Below are 23348 nucleotides of genomic sequence, written 5' to 3' on the forward strand. Positions count from 1 at the left end.
CCCCCCATTTTGCATTTTGAAATGCTCCCGATTTCTGAGGTCTCAAGGTTGGCAAGTATGGGCATGAGCCGGCGAGAGTCACGTTACCATGCTTGCTGTGATTACGAGTGTGGAATAAACATGTCATCTCAGAGCAATGCATGTGTTCAAGCATATTATCAATTTGATCCAGAAACTGACCCTGAAGCAGCGGAGGTTTTGGTGGAGGTGCAAACATCTTGGTTGCAGCAGGACGTTTCTGAATGGGTAGTTGACAAGCTGTTGTCCCTATTTATTTTACTCTGTTTGTTACGATGCTTGCTACTTATTCCGTTCATATTTTGGCTAATTAGCAAGAATGCAATGTGTACAGTTTGTAACTTAGAGTTTGACCCAGCAATAAGTCTCTGAAAGGCGGGGAAAAGTTGTGTGGAATAGGGGCAGAGCGCAGCGGCAGGCAGAGAGGAGAAGGCTGCGATACCCCCCCCCCACAGAGCGCACCCAGAGGACAGGTTGCGTCACCTCACTTTGTAACCCAGGAAAGGAGCAGGAATCCTGGGTACGTGAGTGTTAAAAGTACATTAAACTGTTTTAATCCGCCAGCCGCTGATGTGCACGGACGTCTGTCCGTTTCGTTAACATTTGAATAGCCAAATGGAAGGAAATCCATCCTATATGCGAATGAGAGGTTTGGCAATGCACGTGGCCGTGGCTCATTCCCCTGATAGGTGGAGAGTTGACCAATAAGCGGAGCACCTCTTTTTGACGTAGAAAAGTGTTGAAATCTGGATCCGTTTTTTTCAGATCCGTTGCAGCCCCTTTTTTAGAGATTTGGCTAAGGAGGAAAATAGAGAGGGTTGTGTTTTCTGACACTTCCCTGGAACACCGGGGGACACATATTCATGTATAAAAGACGTACAAACCTTTGTACGTCTTTTATACATGAATATGTGTCCCCCGGTGTTCCAGGGAAGTGTCAGAAAACACAACCCTCTCTATTTTCCTCCTTAGCCAAATCTCTAAAANATCCCACCATTCCGACAACATCTGTCAACTCCCTACAGTCAACAGAGGGAAGAGCGGAACAGTCAGAGCCTGACCCAGCAGCGCGGCTTCACTGTTGACTCACTGTATGGTTCCGTCCTGTGTGTTGTGTGTTCGTGTTCTGATGCAGCTGTATGTCCTGGACTTTCCCGTTCAGCTTGATAGAAGCACAGGAGACATCAGCAGCTATTGGCTGGCTCCACACACCGTGCCCGGCACCTTTCTCCCTCTCGCCCTTATCAAATCGGACACTCCACCAGTCTCTGGTCGCGATCTGACATGACAGCCTGGTGTGGCACTGACATGACAGCCTGTGTGTTTGCACACGGACCAACCCCTCCCCCCACCCCGTCCGGAGGTGCGGGTGCCAGTGAGTACGAGACAGAGGGAGATCAGAGTAATGAAGTGCAGAGCTGTGTTGTGAGCTAATCAAAGCGAACCATGCAGGGCCACCTCTCCCTGTGATCCAGACTAGATGACCCAGGGCCATAATTAGTCTGAGACTTTCATTCTGATAGCAGCAAATTAACAGACTTCATTAAGCTTCTCTCTCCTCTCCTCTCCTTCTCTATCCCCGCTGTACCAAGATCCTTTTCTAAATTTGAAAGCACTAAATTGCTCCTGCGTGAGCATCAGCGTCTACAACATAGCACTTGATTGCTCTTCACAAAGGAACTAACATACCCTACAGGGAAACACGGAAGTACAAACATTTAAAAATAAATTTACAAATCTGGATGTAAATTGTTGACGCTGAATCAAAAGATTCATAATTGATTAGGATATTCTGTTAATCAGCATGTAGAGACCTGAGGGAGTGCATTATACCGCTGCTATTCTCAGTGGAGTAGTGCCCTCTAAAGGCGTTGTGTAGACCTACCCACGGCCTCAAAATATGTATGCATGAGTGTGTGTGATAAAATGAGCATTTTCTGACTACTCTGTCATATCAGGTATGAGGCATTATTATCTCCATTTCATTTCACTATGTGACAACAGCAGTTCCATCTGAACAGTTGTTAAGCCCACCCTAACATTTCCCAAGTCATTCAATGGATTAATGGCATCCCAAATCCTTCGTCTCTCAAGTCATTTGCCATTTTCTGTTTTTCTGCCTGTATTGTGGCAAACATATCCGCGCCCATCCCTTCCAACACTTCCCCCACCCTTGATACACAAACCTACATGTGTGGATGAAAGATCACCGCGGAAAAATAAAGTCGCGAAAGCAAATATGTTTTTAACGAGCCAGCCCATTACTTTGGTGATATGAGAACATAAAAACACAAATTGGTAATAAATTGAGGTGCTGATGCTTGAGAAACGGAGGCAGTAGAAAAACGAAGAAAACAATGGAGAGAAAAAAAGGAAAGCTGAAAAACAGGTTCACCACACACACAAAAAAAAGGCTGAGAGGATAATCAGTGTGTGTGTGTGTGTGTGTGTGTGTGTGTGTGTGTGTGTGTGTGTGTGTGTGTGTGTGTGTGTGTGTGTGTGTGTGTGGTACTAACCATAACCCAAAATACTAGGTAGTAGGACATTGTAAAAAAAAAAAAAAGCCACATGTTCACTGTGTAAACTACGTGAGCAGACCTTTCCTTTCAACACCAACACCGCAAAGAGACTTTAATAATTATGCATCTGATGAGATCTGTCATAATGGCACAAAAATGTCTGCAGCTCCATAAAAAGTCATTATAGAACTAATGGTGTTTTTCAAAATGCCAAAGCAAACGCATTAAGACACTGGGAGAAAGGAGTAAAGAGGAAAAGAAGACTGATTGTAAGAGAAACACACGGGGTAGAGAGTCCATTTGATGTGAACAGACATATTCCAGAGCAGTACTAACTACACAACCGTATGAAATGGACATCCTGCTGCTATCCTCAGATACTTAAAGTGGTGGTTCGATTATATAACTATGAGTCATTTCAGCTGCTGAACACAACAGTGAAAAACAGGACACACTTATACATTACATTTGTATGCCGCTGAGATGATTATGATAATTGGTAAGTTTAAATTGCGAGCTCAAGAGAACTTAAAGCATAACTGAGAATGTCGAAAAATGTTGACTGTAAGTTATGTAAATATGACATAATGACTTTATAACCTCATTCAGACATTCAGCTTTTAAACTTCCTACTACCCAGTTTTTTTTTTAATCCTGTCATCCACACCTTCTAGTCCTTGATCTCTTTGTGTTTCCTCCATGGTTGGTGCCCACCGACATCCTTAGCTGCTTTTGTTTCATTGTATTTAAAAGGCTCACCAAATTCTCCACATAGCAGACCACAAAGGCAATTGCTTTTCTAAGAAATACACCGCCTTGCAGAGACCTATTTACCGTCACTATATGGATATGTTAACTGGCTCAAATGTAGAGGTAGTCTGAGGGTTATTGAAGTGAAGACTGACAGACTAAAAGCATGTGATTGAACGATCATGAAACGGTTCTCATTCCCAACTTGTCACAAAGAGACGCTTGGTCAGGGCCCCTCTATGTCACTTTCTAATGCACTGGGTTGCCATACGTGTCAAATTATGACACTCCACTACACTGGCAGAAAAGAAAAGATCAAAATTCCAATTGGCTAGGCGAAGGAAAGATTGTGATTTGGGTTTATATGAGTTATGTAACTTGAGATAACTTCATGTTGGGTTTGGGTTTCAAACATGACAGGAAACGCAATCTCCTGCGGTGAAAATCCAGAGTTTGCTTGAGTGGTCCATCCTTCCCAGAGCCTCTAATACAGACGCTAAAGGGTGCGTTGTGCTTTGATACGCAGAGGAATGTGACACAATGTTTCTTTTTGACACCCTGGAAATGAGAGCGGGCTGGACTGTATGAAGCGTCACATCAGTTTGAGTCTGACAAGTTAAGACAAGCTATCAGCTCTGACCGTGGTTTTTACCTCCACATGGGAGCCGTCCCTTGATCATGAGCGCTCCTGATCCATTTGAACATTAATATGAGCTTGACCCCTCCCACACACATTAACAAAAGAATCCCCCGAATATGCGTGTGCAAACTGACAAAAGCCACACAACGATGCTTCCTAACAGGCCATTATAATAAATATAAATGGACTGTCTAATTATCTTGTATAGCATGCCAGCAGTGGGAACAGAGCTCTCCTTTCCTAAACTTTCTCTCTGACAGGCAACATTGATCTGGAGAGCCAGACAACCAGTGAGAACACAGCCCTAATGCCGCGACAAGAGACGCAAAAAGGGGGGCGTCTGGGAAGCATCTTGTTCAAGCTTTGAATCCCCATGCCCTTACATCGTATTTCAAAATGATTGTTCCATTATTAATTAGTCATCAAAGTCTAAATACTTTATTAAAACAAAACGGAAAACCTGTCGAGCAAGAAAGAAATACCAAGTGCTCACGAGGAAAACACCAATAACAAATTAATGCAATATTAGTGATTTTCATAAACCATACAAATGCCATTTTTAGATGTTACTCTTCTGTGTTCTACACATTGTATCTTGGCCACACCACAGAAACATCCTACTGTATGTCATATACTTATATATTATGGACTTTGTAATAAATGTTATTTATTATAGGTATTTTACACTCCTGCATGCTTTGTATTTGCCAAAAACCATTGTTTTTTTAATCTTCCTGTCCCCACCTTGCAGTGCTATGACTTTGGAGTAGAGGTAGGTTACTAGCAGATGCCTGTATCCTGGAGAGAAATGGCAAACTGATTTTGTGATCTTTGAGAGTTTCGTTTAATTGGATGTTATTTATTAGCTGAAAAAGAAGCCCCGGGAAAAGGGCAGCTCTCTTCATGTTGTTGCTCATTTTCCTAGCACGATGGCAATGAGTCTCTCTCTGCCCTCTCTTAACAAACAAAAAGAGATTGAAAGAGATAGCTTTTTTATCCAGATGTCAATGAATAAACCTCTACTTGACCATGAATGCCAATATGAGGAATATACATCTGTTTTACAAGTGCATTTCTCTCAACATTTGGATAATCCTTAAGGATATGAGATACTACTGTACACATGTGAATATGCACAACTGACATTCACCTCTCAACAACCCTCTGTAATATTCTCATAAACGTGATTTCCCTCCACATGTACATGTAGATATTACATTATCATGCTTGATGGCTCAATTGATGAAGTGGGACAGAAAGACTAACCATTTCATGATGTGATTGTAGAGTAATAATAATATGATAAAGATCACATTAAAGAGCCTTTTAAGACATATATGCCTCAAATTGTTTATTTGTTTAAAAGCCAATCGCAACTAAAACATAATTTAATAACAGATGAGAGATGTTAGTATATTTACCAAATATTGAACAGATCCAATAGAAATCTAACTAAAACACACTTTGTTATAAGAACAAAGTTGTTGTTTTATTTTTGCACTTTTAGCAGGTTCCATGAATTCAACAAAACCACCGTAACATCTCTCCTAACATGAACTGTATGTACCCAAAGCCTGATATAGCTGATGTTGATGCAGCCCCATTAATTGGCTCCATCCCATTTTAGTTGTCAGGGAGAGCTGCCCTTATACTACGTGTTATACTCCAGAACAAAAACTGAACAAATGGAGGCCGAATGGTTGAGAGGTGCCACTATATTGGTTTTTAATTACCGGTTGCCCTATATGTTTAAGTTTAGGAAAGTAACCTCACTGCTGGTACAATGGAATACAAAAAGTAAGACCGTGAAAAAAGGGGGACAGGTTTCACATACCCCTCAATTCCCAGCTGTCAGTGTCTCTAAAACATTCTGTGATTTGATCCTCTCGTCTTGCATACACCCACAGGAAAGCCCTGCTATACATTTTTTATCTCCATCTATTGACACTGATGATCTCAAAGAGCTTCTCCGGAGGCCATACGTAAAATCCCAGCAACTGCTGAAAGTTCTGAGAGCTGTCAGCTACCTTCTGGCCGTCCACTTGCTGCATGTGCTAATTTCCTTTTACTTGACTTTTCAGGACAGCCGAGTAAAGATAAGCGATGTTTTTGGTTTCTCATTGCATTTTCAAATGTCAGTGATTAATACTGTATGGTTTTTAAATATGTAATCCGTTTTATGATTTTGCAAATGACTGTTAATAATGGACATTACAGCCGTAGCAAGAGAAGGATGACATGAGGCCGGTGAGCTCTGTGTGCATAACAATTAAATGTGATTTAAATGATATTTCATTTTTTCAAAACAATTTTTAACAACTTTGTCTACTTTTACATTTGAATACTGATCCTTTTCATTCTGGTCTAAAGATTGTGGTCAACCAATACATTCAATAAAAAAGATATTTGGATCACTGAGAAATGATTTAATCGTTTAAGGAATCATATCAATTGTATACAATTAAAACTACTTTCTTCTTTTAAACTCAAATGTTGTGAAAAAGTGGCACCACATTACCGGTATACTGTCAAATACAGAGCTTTGCCTGTCACACTGGGCTATATGAGCGTTGTGTACACTAGGTTGGCAAGGGCTTGAATGTAAAGAAGGTTTGTTTATATGAACAGAGATCTGCACTCCATCTTTGGAAGACAGAACGCACAGTTAGGTTAAATGTGAAATAAATAAAGCTTCAAACTACTGCAATCTACAGTATGTGCCGCACAATCTCATGATGCTCTCAGTGGATCGGAAAAACAAAAAGTGTGATGTTAAACATTAAATAAATATGAGCTGTTCTTTAGCATGATAGTTCAACTCGGTCAGACTGAGGCCACAGAGTGGTTTTAATGCATATTTAAATTAATCCATTGTCGAAAGATGTGGAGTATTTTCCGTTTCTATTTGAATACAAATATGGACTAACTGTGTAAAAAGTTGAAACTGGTACTGTAAACTGAGGCTAAAAAAGAAACTCAAGGAAAAAAAGAAATACTAACCTTTGGTTTCTGTTCCGGAGAAAACATGAAGGCAGATCATGCAGCCAAGCAGAAGTTGCAAGGACAGAATTCAGAAAGCAGGATGAGCAAAAGAGAAAAACAGAAACAGAGGGGAACAAAGGAAAGAGGAAAAAGTTGGTTAGCACTTTTTGAAGTAAGCATTATTTCAGACAGTTTATTGTCAGCAGAGAGACAACAGAAAGCATTGCACTAAATTCAAAGTGATGTTTGGTTCATAAAAATACATTTTATATGCATTAACAATAAAAGTATCATTAATATGGAATTATTCACAATAACAGACATATCAAAAGGAGCGGAGCTGAGTTTCTTACAGTCACAGAGAATTACCTCAGGACGTGTGAGTCTTAATGTTCGAACACTGGTGAGTGATTTGAGTCCCCAATGACATTAATAGTCAAAGATGAATGGCCTAGATTCACATCAGACATGACGGGTCAGAGCCATCGTTCTCTCACTTAAAAATAACATCATGTGCAGATATGTTGAACTGCATTGCATTTACAAACTGACGTGCCCAGATCCTGACTCTCAATTGTTTTTATGTATAAAAGGGCTTTGATCCACATTTAAATCAGTGATTGCAGCAAGAATATATATGTAAAATGAACTTGTGTTGTAGGAATAAGATATAAAGGTTGGAGTAAATTAACTTTGTATGTTTAGTTGTGTTTGTGAGAGAAACAGAAGATTGAAACACAAAACTTATTTAGTACTCAGTGACCTCATATTCTTTGAATATTTCAACCAAAATAAATATCACTGCCCTAGACCTCATGCATTTTTCAACAAAAATGTTTTCCATTTAACAGACCACAATTCCCTATTGGTCTGTGACATCATCATAAAGATGCAGAGTTGTCCTCTCTGCATGGGTCAGGAGACAATCTGTTCAAATAGATCTGCAGCTTACGCCACACTCAGGTCTCTCTCTCTTGAAGTTCCTTGATGAAGCTCTAAGAAGAGGAAGGACTCCTCTCTACCCTCACTATGCACAGAGACAGTTACCACAAAGACTGCAATTAAAGCCCTCTGATGTCAAGGGAACATATTAAAGCTTAAGAGTTCAAAGGCAGACATTGAAGCATCATTAGCTATGCTTAATTTATAATCTGATTATTAATCATAATGAAACAACCCTCGCTCGTGGATGTAATGATTAACTTCAGTTAACCCTTGACTTTATACTCAACCTGAAAGCTAAATGACTTCTGTCAAAGCACCCCCTTTTTTTCACCATGTGATTTTCACCTGCTCAAAGGCCTAAGTAGAACTTTAACTAAGCCTTCGAGCAGATGTGTGAGCACGTCCTACTGTAGTAGATTCAAACAGTGGCTGAATTGCTGTTAAAACACATTCAGACCAGGTACATAACAATGTCCATATGTTTTCAAACTACTTCCTGCAGCTGCAATGAAATCCTGCTCACTCACAAATATTAACATACATTACATTACATGTTACTTTTTAGACGCTTTTATCCAAAGCGACTTACATACTCAATACTGTGAAGTATTGGGGGTGAAGTGTCTTGCCCAGGAACACAACGACATGCTGACTGCAGTGGGGTTTGAACCTGTGCTCTCCTGATCCGAACACCAACGCACTAGGCCACTGCGCCACACGCCTAAAATCTCAACGCGAAACAATCACATCATGAGTGATGGAGACAATTATTCATTGACTCTACGTGTGAATGCTTCATACAGAATGTAGAATATAAACTGAGATAACTTTGTGTGCAATAAGCAGTGTTTTCACAGACGTGCACTGCCCCGGCGTTACAACAAAATAGCTAAACAAAAATGTTCTGAGCTGAGGGTGACTTGATGCTGTGTATATTTAAATATGAGTGAGAGGCTTTCAAAGGCCGTAGTTTGAGTAGCACGATAAGGGGCAGCAGGGTCAACAGCGGTACTAGTGGCTCTTTTAAAACATACTTTCTTTCCCTCTGGAATCCCAAATGTCTGGCTGCCTCTCGAGGGAAAAAATAAATCTTCAAACTGCGCCTTCAACATGCCTGAAATGGCTCACCTCAAAAGGTAAGAATGAGAAGCAGTGAGGGACTTGATGAGTTCCTGACGTTCCCTCTTCTACACACAGACTCACTCCAGTCTCCTATTTTCGCGAGCTTTCAAAAGTTGTAGTGTTTTGTGAATGCATGTAGAGAGAGAAACTATTCTCCAGATGTTTCATCTTTCACAAAGCAAGCTGTCCACTTGCATGCATCGACTCTCGGAGAACAGCAGCTGTGTTATAAGAGAGAGCAGACAGAAAGGGGAAAGTAGAAAGTGATACAAAAGAACAACATGGCGGGAGTGCATGTCTTAGCTTCAAGTTCAAAAGCAACTCATCACTAAAGAGGAAAACTATTATTTACTGACATCTATGGTTTGGGCATCAAGGTCATTCTTTGTTGATATGCTTTCATAAATATCTAAGGTGAGGTGATCACCTAAATAATTAGGATTCCTATTGTGGGGACATTCATTTATGCTTAAAATCTTATGGCAGTCTATCTTGTCCAGACCTTTAACTCAATCTAAAATGTTCCCCTGTTGGTGGCTCTAAGGGAAAATGAAGATAAAGTAATTTATGTTCTGGGGACCATGAATGAAACAATGCACCCTGCAGTCGTGTCTTAATATATTAAATTGATTAACTTAATTATAGTATATAACAAAGTCACCTTAAGGGGGTGGCCTTTAGGTCTAAAATATTGAGATGCATATTAGTCCCAAAGAAAAGAAACTACATCGGGCCAATAGTAGAAGCAAGCAATTATGCATTTTGTTTTGTTTTTTCCCCCTGGCAAAATGGATAAAAAAAAGTCTTCATACTGTAAGCCTAAATGTGTTAGTGCGTGTTCGTGCACGTAGGTATTATCGAATAGAGCACTTGAGCGGGCTGGAACACGCAGACAGCTCATTTAGTTGTCATAATTGAAGAGTGCCTTTCTTTTTAATGAGTGAGGAAATAGGAAATCAACACTGTTTTCCTGCTGCAACATACAATCCTCTCTGACCAGCAGCATTGATTCAGCGTAGCAGCTCACAATTAGACTTGATATATATTCCCCGTCTCTTCAGAACCTTTTCTCATTGCAGCAGGTACTAAACCACCACCAGAATGTGTTATTTCAGAGAGGGAGTATTGCTGCTTGACCTTTAGGTAAATAGCAACAAAAAGCACCTGATTAAGCGTGTGACTTTACTTATTGTTGTACTATGAAATATGAAATTAGCCATATTGATCCCCAGGGGGAAATGAAGGTGTTGTAGCATCACAGAGACAGACATGAGTATAGATGGATAGGAAAGTCACAAAACAACAATGATAGTAATAATAAGTATGTACAAGTAAAATAAGAATAGGAGACAAATCTAAACTATTCAAGAGACATTTAGAGAGAATTCAAGAGAAACACACACTTACTCAAGTTAAGAGGCTAAAATGTACTGGTGTGGTTAAAAGCGAAGTATCGGGATGTCTAATAACAGTAAGCAGCGTACACCAGAATCATTTATATATGATTTGGCAATGACACATAGTATTGTCTGCATTAATAAAGCAACATGATAATGTTAAAGTATGATCAAGTAAAACAAACAAGTTATAACCCACTGTGTTTCAGCTTTAGTTTAGGCTTAATAACCATATCCGTTCAAATTCAATGATTAGGTCTTTTAAACATTGCAATATTGTGTACTGCATACTTTTCAAACAGCACTAAATGAACTAATCAACTAAAATGATAGGTGCTTTAGTCATAGTACTGTACATCTACCTTTGCAGTTTCTAAAGTAAACAGGCATCAAATTGCTGTTTACATTTGAGATTCCTTTTCTTGTGTTCATTTCATTTGTGTTTACCATTGTTAATGTATAAAGGTCATTTGAGCCAACTGAAATAAATTGTTTATAGTGAACACTTACTTTAATGTGAGTTGCATATAGATGCCCTCACATTGTAAATAGGTAGAAAAACCAAAGGAATTGACTGATTAAAAAAATAAATCACTATTGAATCCACGCTCACAATTCAGTGGAATGATTTGAGTTGTAGTGAAGCTCTGAGGTTATCATGTTTGGCCATAAAGGAGACACATTACGAGGCTAGCGAGAGAAACTACTACTGCAGCTACTAGTACTACTACTTTGAGGAGCTTTCCTGTCTAGAGGATATTGCTTTAGTAGAGAACATTGAGTTGACCTCAATGCTGAACAGAAGTGCTTCCTCAGCCTGATAACAAATTACAAAGGCTCATCAACTCTTAAGTGTTGAATGCCTGGCAGTACAAAAGTTAGAGGTAGGATGGAAGAAACACATCTAATAGAAGTTGAAAGAGAACAAGTCTGTGTCAAGGTGATACATTTGTTGTAAGGACACAATTACTTTAAAAGGTGAAACCAAGCAAGGAGATGCTGATAAAAATGTACCAAATACAGACAAGAAAAACGAAAGAAATAAAGAAAAGAGCTTGAATTAAAAGGTAAAATTACCTGACATTCTCTATTTTTTGCTGACTGTGTCTGATGGACTTGAAAAGCAATTTAGGGACACAATCGATTGATCTGTTCTTCTCTTTTTTTGAGGCCCAATAGTTAAGTGTTGTTTCAGCCAAGTCAATAAAAAGGAACTGATCTTGCCCATCAGTTGTTTTCCACCTCAAAGCATTGGGAAAAACATCATTAAGATACACGTTTTTAGAACAACCATTCAAAATAGTTTGCCAACGAAAAGACACCTGGTATGGAAGAGATGTGTTATAGTGTTAAAGCTAAAAGGCAAGCAAAGAGAATGAGAGTACCCAGTTAAAACCCAAATGAAAAGCAACTGTTCAAATGCTTACATGATGATTCAACATCCACCAGCAGACATTATAAAGTCCATTCTAGGTTGCAAACGTATCCTCCTCTCAAAATTGGCTTTTGCTTCTCCTGTGCTTAAAGAAACTCTGCAATTGCTCTATTTGACTGAAAACACACAAACTGATAAACATTAAAAAGTCTGCGTTTCAATGTTTGTCCTTAATTGAAATGTTCCATTGAAGTGTATTGATTACGACATCACATTTGCATCAAAATATACAGCTGAAGAGCAGGGACTTGAGAGACAAGCACAGAAAATAAAGTCATATTATTCAGCTTGGTGGTCTAATTACATTTAGTTCAGTCTGACCTGCTGCTCAAAGTAAAAACAACCATTTATTGCAATTTGCTCACTGAGGGGATGCGTTAAAGTGTCCAAATACCAGCATCCCACTCTGAATAGATAAACAGAGGAGCCAAATGGATAATAACAAATAACAAATAAATATTAGTTTTCAAGTGCAGTAATATAAATTATAATTAAATGTGGAGTTCCAGGTTTCTTTCAACATTTTTTGAATAACAAAAATAAATAAAACCACAGTGTTTTTATTAACACTTGATCAGTTTGCAGCCTGACAGAATGCACCAGTGATGGCTTCAAAATAAACTGTTCAACAAATCCCCATCCAAACTCAGCCGGTGTGTACAGGAAGGAAGGGATCCTCTTGTGCGTGAGGCACAAACATCACGAAAGAATACGGAGGTTTCAAGGGATATTTATGAATATTTAAGAGGGAAAACTGAGTGAATGCTGTTTCATACCGTGTCCTTTTTAATGTTTAATGCTGATCCAGATGCTTCTGCTCTTAAGTGAGATGAAACATGTTGCTACATGGCTGAGTTAATAAGATGACAAGTCCACATGCACGTATACATACATGCACTCTCACTCACACACAGCAATAGTAGCAACCGGGTTCAAAGGCTGAGGCAAACAGTAATGCTGCTGTACAACCTCCTCTGGGTCGGGGGGGATCAGGGAGGAACAAAACTACGTGGATGGATTCAGACCTTGAGAAAAAGTCGGATTTAGACAAATGTCTCATGTTTTGTTTGTGCAAATCTAAAATGCATTACCCATGAGCAATAACAAACTAGACGGCTAGCATTCTCCTGTACAGAAGGGCTTTTCTGTGACTCTTTCTTGATGATGATGCATTTCATGATTACTGTAAAACAAAATGCTGTGTGCAAAACATATGCAGGATCTAGGTCATTACCCCTACAGAGAAATACAGTCTTCTGCTGGCGGACATCCTTCCTTTGTCCTCTCCGGAGAACGCCTGCTTGACTGTCTCACTGTCTACCTGTTTGCCATTTAGATTGCCTCCATTATTCAACGCCTTGACGGTAGGAAACAAGGGTGTACTGGCTTGTGTGGGGGGGGGGGGGGGGGACTTTGGCGCCTTGAGAGGACCAGCATAGAGTTGTGACAGGTAGATAACACCTGGATGAATAATTCAAATTGGCATAAGTAAGCCGAGTCAGTGACAAGACAAGGAAGAGAACACAAGACATGTGAATAAATCATCAGAGAAGGGACTAATAGATCCCGCACGGAAGAGGACAAGACTGATAACATCTCATGCTACCTCCTGCTGGAGCTTTAATCATTCCAAGAACCTTGTACATGAGTATTACACATCTCGCCAGAAATACTAATGTGTGAGAATGTAACTGTATGGTGTCTTATCATGGAGCAATACCACCAGGGATATAGCCAAATAAAATGTAAGAGGGATAACTTAAACTGCTAAGAAGGGGGATGTCAGACCTGAGATGTGAGACATACATATGCAGTCTATTCAGATAGAGTAGGCTGTTATGTCACTACTGTTGTTCAACACTTTTTCTCTGGAAGTTTTTCCTTGTACGATGTGAGGCTCTAAGGATAGAGGGTGTCGTTTTTCTCATACTGATATTCTGAACAATCTGTGCTGTTGTATTTGCTGTAAAGTGTCTCTACTGTAGGCTATTTTTATTAGTACATCACTTTGGCTCGACCAAAAATCGTTTATAAATGTGCTATATAAATAAAACTTGATTTGATTTGAACACTTCTCCACATAAACGTATTACCACTAGGATTGCTTGATATTGTGGCAAAAACTGACATTGCACATTTTTGCCTGCAATATACTGTATACTCCAATATGAAAAAGTTGATAAATAAATGTCATGATCTAGCTAACATTAACTTATGTACCCATTGGTTGTTTGGATATGAATGGTGATGATTAACGATATGGCAGAAAAAGTAACAGCTACAAAGCAGGCGAGTGGGTCTCAGACCTCGCCCCGGACCCTTTGAACATTCTAACCTGGTTGACAGTTATACCATGGGTTCTGCCGCCTCTCCTACGCAGTGAGAGAGGGCAGCAAGCAATATGTCTAGCTCTAGGGAAGCTGGGAAGTCCGGGGGAGGGCTGCTATAAAGCTCACTGTCAGCGCACCACAGCGTGCAAAAATGCTCACCAGGGAGAGAATCCTCCCGCACAAAGCGCCCGTCTCTAACCCGCTGATTGTATCCCCGGACGGATGCAGACCCCACCCACTGAGATGTGTTGAATAGTTCTTTGTGAAACTGTGGTGGGCTAACCCAGACTGCAGGTTATTAGTGAGAAACACTCATAAATCATGGAAACATTCATACTGTGAAAATGTTCCTATTGTATGAAGCGGCAAAAAAGTTAAAGCATGACCTGTTTGAGTTAATTTGGCAGAGATGAAAAACTATATTCAGAGATAAAAGCATAGAACATTCATATTTCATATGTTTAACTGCCTCAATATTACTCCATGAATTTATGAGTTGTACTTTCCAGCGCATAGTTTTAAATACTAGTAAAATACAACATTGATATTGAGATAATGCAGTGATACTTTTAATAATATTTTTGTTTAATCTGTCCCACCGGAAAATGTAAATAAGACATCCGGGACGTTATTAGCCAAGGCTTATTTCCAATTAATGCAGCATTTAATTTAATTTAGCTTAATAAGACCTCCACTTACACTAAGCTCACTGAAATTGGACCAACTCCAAATATACCAAGTAAGTGATGACTTCTGCCATGCATAACTCACTTTCCATTCACTCAAAAGGATATTAAATAAACACGGTTTTCTTGAGGGTAGCTAAACACTCTCACAGACTTGACTGTATCTCTGTCATGCAATTCCACATTGCTCTCAAATTGTTCTTCCTTGTTTTACCATTACATCTCAAATGAGAAACCCTGCCATTTCATTTCATAGCAACACATTTGACCCGGAAAGTTTGTCAGAGTTATACAGAAGAGAAAGTGAAGAGGAGAGAAAAGAGGAGGTGTCGAGTAGAGTCACACAAATATGTAGGGGAAAAAAGGATTTGGAAATGTCCTCAACGGTTTCTGTAAAAGTAAAGTTCTTCGCTCTTTGCTTTAGAAATGTGTTGCAATTATAAGTTAAAACACAAAACCAAATCAAAATACAAGAGCAGCAGTCAGACAGAGGGACATTTAATAAATGAAGACTGACCTGTTCTTTGTGAACCAAAAGTGAGAGCAACTCTGCAGAGTAATTCTGGTTTCGCATATTGGTTTTCATCAGCCCGCACCCAGAAACAGCTCTCTGACATTTCCTGGGGACGAATCTGAAAACAAACACCCACACGGATCATTGAGTAACTTGTGGATACTAAAAGTATTTCAGAATATACAGTCTACAGCAGTAAAAGTGAATATAATGGAAAGCCATAATTTGAAACAGATACTGGGTACATTTTAAAGATATAGGCCATATATACATACAGTACAGAGAAGCTCCAGACAATTTAATAATCCCTAAAATGTGGTTAAAACTAAAAGCAGTACATAAGTGTCGCCAAAACTTTTACTGCTGGGCAATAGTCAAGATAAGACGGTATTAAAGTTTGAATCATTGAGTTTTGTGCCAAAAGCAGTTTTGTCACTGGTCTTTCATCATAAATGATAGTTACTCCTCTCCAAAACATGCTGAGCTCCAAATAAAGTTGAAAGTTTGAAGTCTGCTTAAGAAGTTTCTGAACAGCATTGTCTCAAACCTAAACATATGTGGGAGTCTCATACAGCTGTGCCATAGCACAGGTCATTTTCATGTCACTTTGAAATTACAAGCATATGGTTTAGTTTGCCGAACACCTGTACATCTGATATTTAATTATTAATCAAATCACAATGTTATATCACTAGTGATGTGAACTAATATTGCACTGCAGAGAACAACATCTGTAGAGGTAGCACTAAGGCTGCTCTGAAAACAGCATCTGATCATCTGTTATTTTCAATTATCACTTTCTTGGCAGCGAGGAAGAAACTTGTTATTTCGTTCTTAGAAAAACATCTGTACTGTTCAGGCTCTGCCAAAGAAAATCAGTAACAAAGGAACAAAGAGCAGAGAAAAGGGCCCCTATAAATATCTGGCCTAAATTATCTGTTTCTTGTTGCAAACCTTTTATTAAGCATAATTCAGCACAGTCTTTAATATCTCTCATTACACTGAAAACCACTCATAATAGATATCTGTAACGCCGGTGTTAAGTTAGAAAACACATGTCCTAAATGTACTGGAGTCCAATATGATAAAATAGCCTGCGGATAAATAAAACATCTGAGAGTTATTTTTCTTTACTTTTTTAGTGAAGTGTTGGTTTGTGTCAAAATGTATGATGTAAAGCAGCAAAGTGCAGGAAGTGTCCATATTTGGAAGGCTGAGAGGTTAAAATGGCTAAATGTTGTAGCTCTAATTTCATCTAGGTTAATAAAGATTAGAAAAATCTAATCAAATTAAATATTTTAAGATTTCATTTTGGGTGCCTTTTGAGGAACATACCCAATAATCCTATTTTCTTGTCAGCTTTTCTTTAATACATTTTTTCTTAAAAACTTTACATTTCTCTTTCACTTTGTTTTGATACTATTCTCCTACAGCATCATGAATCTTCTGATAAATACAATTTTTTTTAAAATGACTTGACTCCAAAGTATTTGAGGCTTTAGTTTGTGGCGTAACAGACTGCATTGTATAAAAATAGGGGTGGTTAAATATTAAAAGCAGCCTGCAGTGTTACCTTAGACCAGTTGAGGCGCTTCATGGAGGTCTCAGGCTTGAAATCCTTCTTAGGCCTGAGGCCATAAGGCAGTGCACGGTGAGTGGGGGAGCCTAGACCACCCCCAAACCCTAGAGGGGGTGGAGGGGGGGCACCAAATGGAGGAGGCATTCCAGGTGGGGGAGGTGGGGGAGGGCATCCAGGTAAAGGAGGCGGAGGAGGAGGAGGAGGAGGAGGAGGGGGATGTGGTGCCCCAGATGCTGGAGCAGGCGACGGAGCCCCAGACTGAAGGGCTGAGGAAGAGGATGCTTGTCCAACATGGGGGGGGGACAGACCCACCGGTACAGCCCCAAACTAAAGGAAGAGAAAGTATTTGGGAACATAAACACCAAATATATGCTCATTTTACTCGAGGTGTGACGCTGAGATAATATATATAATATACTGCTCCAGAAACTCCACTGACAAACTCCAAATCTAAAACTATTAAAACTACTGTTGCACTGGTAATACGTGAAGAACCATGTTTTCTCTTTTGATACATTCGCTATGTATGTAAATTGTAAATACATTTCCACATAAATAAACAACATGTCGATATAACACGATGGTTTGGTGATGTGGACTGCAGTATCACCTCCAGTGTAACTGAACATATTGGATAAATATTTTCACAGCATTTACAAAGCTAAATAGGCTTGAATATAGTTTTTTAATTAGTTGGAAGGTCAATTTTAATTTGCTGGCCTCATAGAAAGATTTTCTTTTTATTGATTCCTGCTCATATTATTTCATTACAAAATATTTGTGGTGGTTACCATGGATTTTTCTGCAGTGTGGAGCAGTGCTCAAGAAACCCTTCCCCAGATCAATAAAATAAAAGGTGAATCCACAGTGCGAGGTAAAAACAGGGAATAGGTTTGAAACTGGGGAGAAAAAAATGGAAGCAGACTAACTAGAAACTACAACAGCACAGTAAAGTGTCCTCGCTAACACCACTGTGGTGCGGATAACAGAGGCGTGTTCTCTCAACCATCCAGCACAGGCCAAACGCACGTAAACCATCCAGACTCTGTCCAGAACTTACCCACCATGATTTGTTTTTTTCCCAAAGCCAGAAAATCAAATGTTATAACCGGGGCTACAAAGTTTCGTAAATTGTATCATAGGGAGCAAATGGCTTATTGATCCATGCACCAGTTTTAGATTAAAGACGCACACTAAAGGTCAGCCCTGGGCCATTACTCTGACACCGCCTCTAGAGGGAAGAACTCCTTTTCTGAATTCACAAGTGTGTGAGTGTGTGTGCTGGTGAGAGTAAGACTGACAATGAAACAGACAGACAAAGACAGCAAGACAAACGTGTGTGTGTGTGTGTGTGTGTGTGTGTGTGTGTGTGTGTGTGTGTGTGTGTGTGTGTGTGTGTGTGTGTGTGTGTGTGTGTGTGTTGGCATTGGCTAGATGTACCCCTCATATTGTACGGAGGTGCTATTTGAGTATTCATTCTGTGTTTGCTCACTGAAATTGAAAAATTATCAGGAAAATAAAAAGGAAGTTCTCTCAAAGCGTGGAGTTATCTTGCAGTGCCAGGGCGTAGGAGCAACTCTCTGGGGTGTTGGCGGGTAGGAGAGAGGCCCAGTAGTGAGGTTGAAGGGAGTTGTCAGAATAAATTGCTTTTAGAACAATTTCCCCTTATGGGATAAAGATCAGAGAATCAGAAATAGCCAACATCGAGGACTGGTCAGTATTCTCATTAGACTTAGTTTCGACGGGCCCGTAGAGCCTTCATGTCAACTCAAACTGCAGGCTCCAGTGGATAAAACAACCGCCCCCACCACAAACCCCAAAATAACAAGAACATCTCATAAAGGAAAGTAAGAAAATAAAGTTTAATTGCAATTCTATAGTAGATTTAAGGGGGATTTGAAATGAAAGAATGACATTGAAAAGATATAATAGGTAATTTACCTGAGAGCGGAAGGCCAGCAGCTCCGCTTGGAGTGCAGCTATTTTATCATTACACTGAACCAGCTGAGCTTGTGACTCCTGTCTGCTTAGAAACTCCTCGTCAAACTGAAAAGAGAAACGGATATCCAGGTAAGTCACACGAAGGAGCTGATATTAATGAAACTAAGAATTAACATAAGCAGTACTCATTAAAAGTGTTTAAATTAAAGGATGTACCGTACTTGTTTTATATAATCGACATTCATGTTACCTTGATTAACTTCATTTACGGATTGAAATTCAATCTTTTGTCTATTACTCGTTCATTTATAGAAACTTTTTGAAGTACCATACAAACATGCCAATCAGTGAGCTCATCCTTCTAATCAGGATCTATAACCTGCTTCTTCCCAGACTTCAATTAATCACAGCAGCCAATCCATTTGACCTCACAGGCATGTTTTTGTCTGACTAAAATGAAAAAAGGAAAAGGTTTGTTTGCTACATTGATAGGGGAAGTACAGGTTCTGCTACAAAGTATTATATAACTGAAAAATCTAGAGCAAATCTTTTGGCAGAAAACAGAAACAGTTTAACTTGCATTTCAAGAGTGTTTGGTTTCCTGCATTTTTAAATGTTAAGATCATAAGTCAGTGTTTATTATTTTCCAGTATTGTGTCTTATTCTGTAATGCTCACTTTTCTGGTTTTTAGAAAGGAATCAGATAGCAATTAAAACTCATTTTCAAGAGATGACTAGAAGTGTACAGTATGCAGCAGCTTATAACACAAGCCCCCCCGAGGTTGCCATGGTCACCTTTACTTCACAGTAAAAACAGATGCTGTTTTTTAAAAACAAATTAGAGTAAATATGTGCAGGCCTAATTGGGCTTTGTTTTGGCCAGGTGGTGTGGTGTAGTGTAGTGGGTTCAAAATCTAAGTGGTTTTCTTTGTAAAGACTTGCCTTCTGTGCCAGTTCTGAAGCTCTTTGTTCGTACTCATCAGATCGAGCTTTATCTACACACACATCTGAAAACACAAAAATGAAATTAAAATGTGTATGTTGTTTTGAAATACCTGTTGTTTGATACATTTAATTCATAATCCTCATTCAGCCACCACCCCTTTCTACTTCTTTAAGGTTATGCTACTATTTACATGCCCCCACCCCCCCAGGATACATGACGATTATATTGTTACTCATATCATTTGAATTATAATGTTGTAATTTATTACTATCTTTTTGTCTAATACATCAAACGCACACAGAGACAAACACACAAACTGTTTTTCTTTTCTTTTTTTGTCTCCATGTATATCTTGTAATTTGATATTTGTCTATATGTGACACTTTACTTATATACACTTGTCTTGTAACTCCTATATCATTAAATAAAATGAAATGAAATACACGTTATGTAAAGAGACTGGCACAAGTTTGGGACTTACCTAAGAGGTGACTGAAGTCCACATCGAGGCGCTTGCGGTAGCCGAAGTCGGGGTCAGTGCCACTGCGGTGGAGCACAACCTGAGACACACACTCCTCAATGATCTTAAAGTACTGGGGCCTGAGGGTCAGGATAAGAGAGATAAGAGTGAAGAGAGACAATGAGAAAAACACAGAATGAAAAAAAATCACTTTATTTCATTATTTTCAATACATTGTATTTCACATACATTTACTGTTATTTGAGCAGTTATGGGTGGGAGAGGAAGTGAAGTGCAGTTAAGTATGGTAAGTGAAAAGGTGTGGGAAATGTTGTGAAACTAATCAGGTGTTGCAGAACAGCTATCAGAGATTAAAACATAACAGGAGGCTCCAAGTCAGAACCTCTTACCATCATGGTGCATCGGTGAGTCAATTCATAGCCTGATGTTCATATAACAGGTGCAATTTGAAACCATCTGACACAATTGATTGTACATGCTAAACAACATCATTAGCGCTGTTGACACAAGAATCAGGAGTATCCAGAATTCTCACACACCTTTCTGTAAAACCAAATCCCCAATTCCCACCACTCCCCAGCTATTAGGAAATATATGACAAAATGATAAATGGAAAGGAAAATGGCTAGCAAAAAAATTGAGACACTTTTAACAAATAAAAAATGAAAGGGGGAATAGGAAAACGGGTTGTGTTCCGAGTAAACAGATACACAGTATGCACTCCATTGGTTTTCTATTTCAGAATGTAAACGTTCATAAATTATTTTAAAAAAAGTCTAACTCTCTTGATTATGTCATAATATGGCGCCAAACAACTACTAAACGTGTATCTTACTACAAACACTGTTTTGATGGTGCTGAACAATGGGAACAACACCAACGTATAACCAGGTGCTCGATATATGCAGGTAAATAGTTTGAAATGGCTCTGTCGAATGCGTTGATCACAGAATAACCCAAGGCATGCCACAGTTAGAGAGAGAAGATATAATAATGCAACAGATGACATGCAAGGCTGGGAGCCGCAGTGCTCTTCCAAGTTAGAGGGAAAGGAGGTTTCATCTGCTCATTATCTTACTACAGTACATTGCCTCTGAGTGTATGAATCCCTTCTACACAGAATGAATAACTAATACTTTGAAACTTATAAACCACCTTGTTTTAAAATAAGAGGGATCTGAATGTTTGAATTCCATTCCTATGACTTTGAGCTGAACCATATAATCCCTGTCTGAACGAAGATGAAAATATTGACAATCAAATGGAACTAGAAAATGCATTTCCAGCAGAAAATGTGTGTGAATGTTGTAAACTGTGAAAACGTGTGGCTGAATTTAGCTGAAAATGCAGAAAAAGCTGAATATTTTATTAGCTGAATGGTAGCTGCTTTTAGCTACAAAAACGATAGTTACGGCTGTAACTACGTTTCTATGAGTCCCTACTGACCGCCAGAGGCGGTGCTTTAAGCACTGGATATGTCCATCGCGCGCATGCGCAGCTCGAGTACCAATAACAACAAAGTCACCTGTGACCCACGTGACACCGGCTATATCAGCCGGTGTCGTCAGAGGATCTGTTCCCAGAATCTTCTCGCGAGCACACAAGAATTCTGAGTGACAGGAAACTCTGGCGGTAATCCGGGACTCATAGAACCGTAGTTACAGCCGTAACTATCGTTCTATTTCGTCCCTACTGACCGCCAGAGGCGGTGCTTTAAGCACTGGATGACTTATACCAACAATGTCATGAAGAATCCAAGCCCTTTCTCACCACTGGAAGCAGCGGAGCTCGGCAAAAGGACCACGCCCAAAGAATGGGGAGTGGCAACATTGACCTGATGACAACTGGAGAATGTGCCAGAAGACGCCCACGACGCCACGGCGCAGATGGTCTCCAGGGGCACCACCCTCAGGGCAGCCCAATATGTTGAGATGCTCCTTGTAGAGTGGCATCTCAGCCCGATGGTGCGGGGCGGCCACTGGCCCCGTAAGCCTGTGAGATGGTATCGACAACCCAGTGGGGCAGCCACTGGTTAGAGGGCATAACCTCCTTTAGTGCATCAAGAGTTGCTCCTACTGCCGTATACAGGTAGTAGCCTTGATATACGCCCTTTGGGCACCCCCAGGGCACAGCAACTTTGACGTGCTGTTCTCCTGAATGTCAAAGCGTGTCAGCTGGGCAGGCTGATTGAAGTGGGTTTGCGGAAGGACCCCAGGCAGGAATGCCACATTTGCCCAAAGGGCAACGCCTGAGAGTCCCACCTCGGGCATGTATCGTTTATGGAGAGGACATGCAACTCCCCGACTTGCTTCCCTGAGGCTATGGAAAGCAGAAATGCTGCCTTCGTGGGCAGCCACTTAGGCCCCACCTGGGCCAGGGGCTCGAAGGGAGGAGATGACAGGGCATCCAGCGGCAGGGGAAGGTCCTAAGCCGGAGCCCTCGGGGTGCTAGGCCCGGGGACGCTGCGCGTGAAAGCCCTGCTCATAAAGAGGACACGACCTGTTGGACCCCGGCCGTGGCCTCCGTTCGACGAAACATTCGGCAAAATAGCAGCCACATAAATTCATAGTGCGAGTGAGAACGTCCACTTATCTTAGAAGTTGCGGGGACTGCTTGTCTAAACACGTACATGGCGTCCCCAAGGAACACGCACATTCTTGCCCCCCCCCCAGTTTGGGTTAGAAAGTTGCGTGAGTGCAAGTTGGCACAGGCCGAAGCTCTAGCACGTTTGGAGACCTGGCGGACCCTCCCTGCGGCAAGACGTGACCCTGACTTCCTTGTGCCTGTGCAACTTGGCGTCCCAAGTGGATGAAACACTTGAAATGTTTTGGCTCTATGAAACCTCCTGGATGTAGACTTTAGTATGATTCTGTTTCTTCAAAGTTGTTATCTTCGCTGGTCGAATGCACTTATTGTAAGTCGCTTTGGATAAAGCGTCAGCTAAATGCAATGTAATGCAATGTGGAAAATGGCTGTTCAGGGGCACATCTGCATGGGCGCAACAACAGCGGGCCTAAGGGCCCAAGCCGGCCGAGGCAGCGCCAGTTCTGCCCAAGGCCGGAG

At 40.3% G+C, this 23348-nt stretch overlaps 1 protein-coding gene across 1 annotated transcript; it reads right to left on the reverse strand.

Annotated features, from left to right (window-relative positions):
* Positions 1-14154: 14154 nt before the first annotated feature.
* LOC104955807 (protein diaphanous homolog 3-like) lies at positions 14155-22237 on the reverse strand. Its single transcript, XM_010783203.1, has 7 exons — positions 22056-22237; positions 20286-20404; positions 19801-19865; positions 18859-18963; positions 16912-17244; positions 15342-15456; positions 14155-14426 (listed from the first exon to the last, which is right to left on the reverse strand). The coding sequence occupies exons 1-7, from the start codon at positions 22235-22237 to the stop codon at positions 14155-14157; spliced, it is 1191 nt and encodes a 396-aa protein (XP_010781505.1).
* Positions 22238-23348: the final 1111 nt, after the last annotated feature.

This window comes from Notothenia coriiceps, unplaced genomic scaffold, assembly GCF_000735185.1.
Source record: "Notothenia coriiceps isolate Sejong01 unplaced genomic scaffold, NC01 NC01_scaffold00024827, whole genome shotgun sequence".
Classification (NCBI taxonomy): domain Eukaryota; kingdom Metazoa; phylum Chordata; class Actinopteri; order Perciformes; family Nototheniidae; genus Notothenia; species Notothenia coriiceps.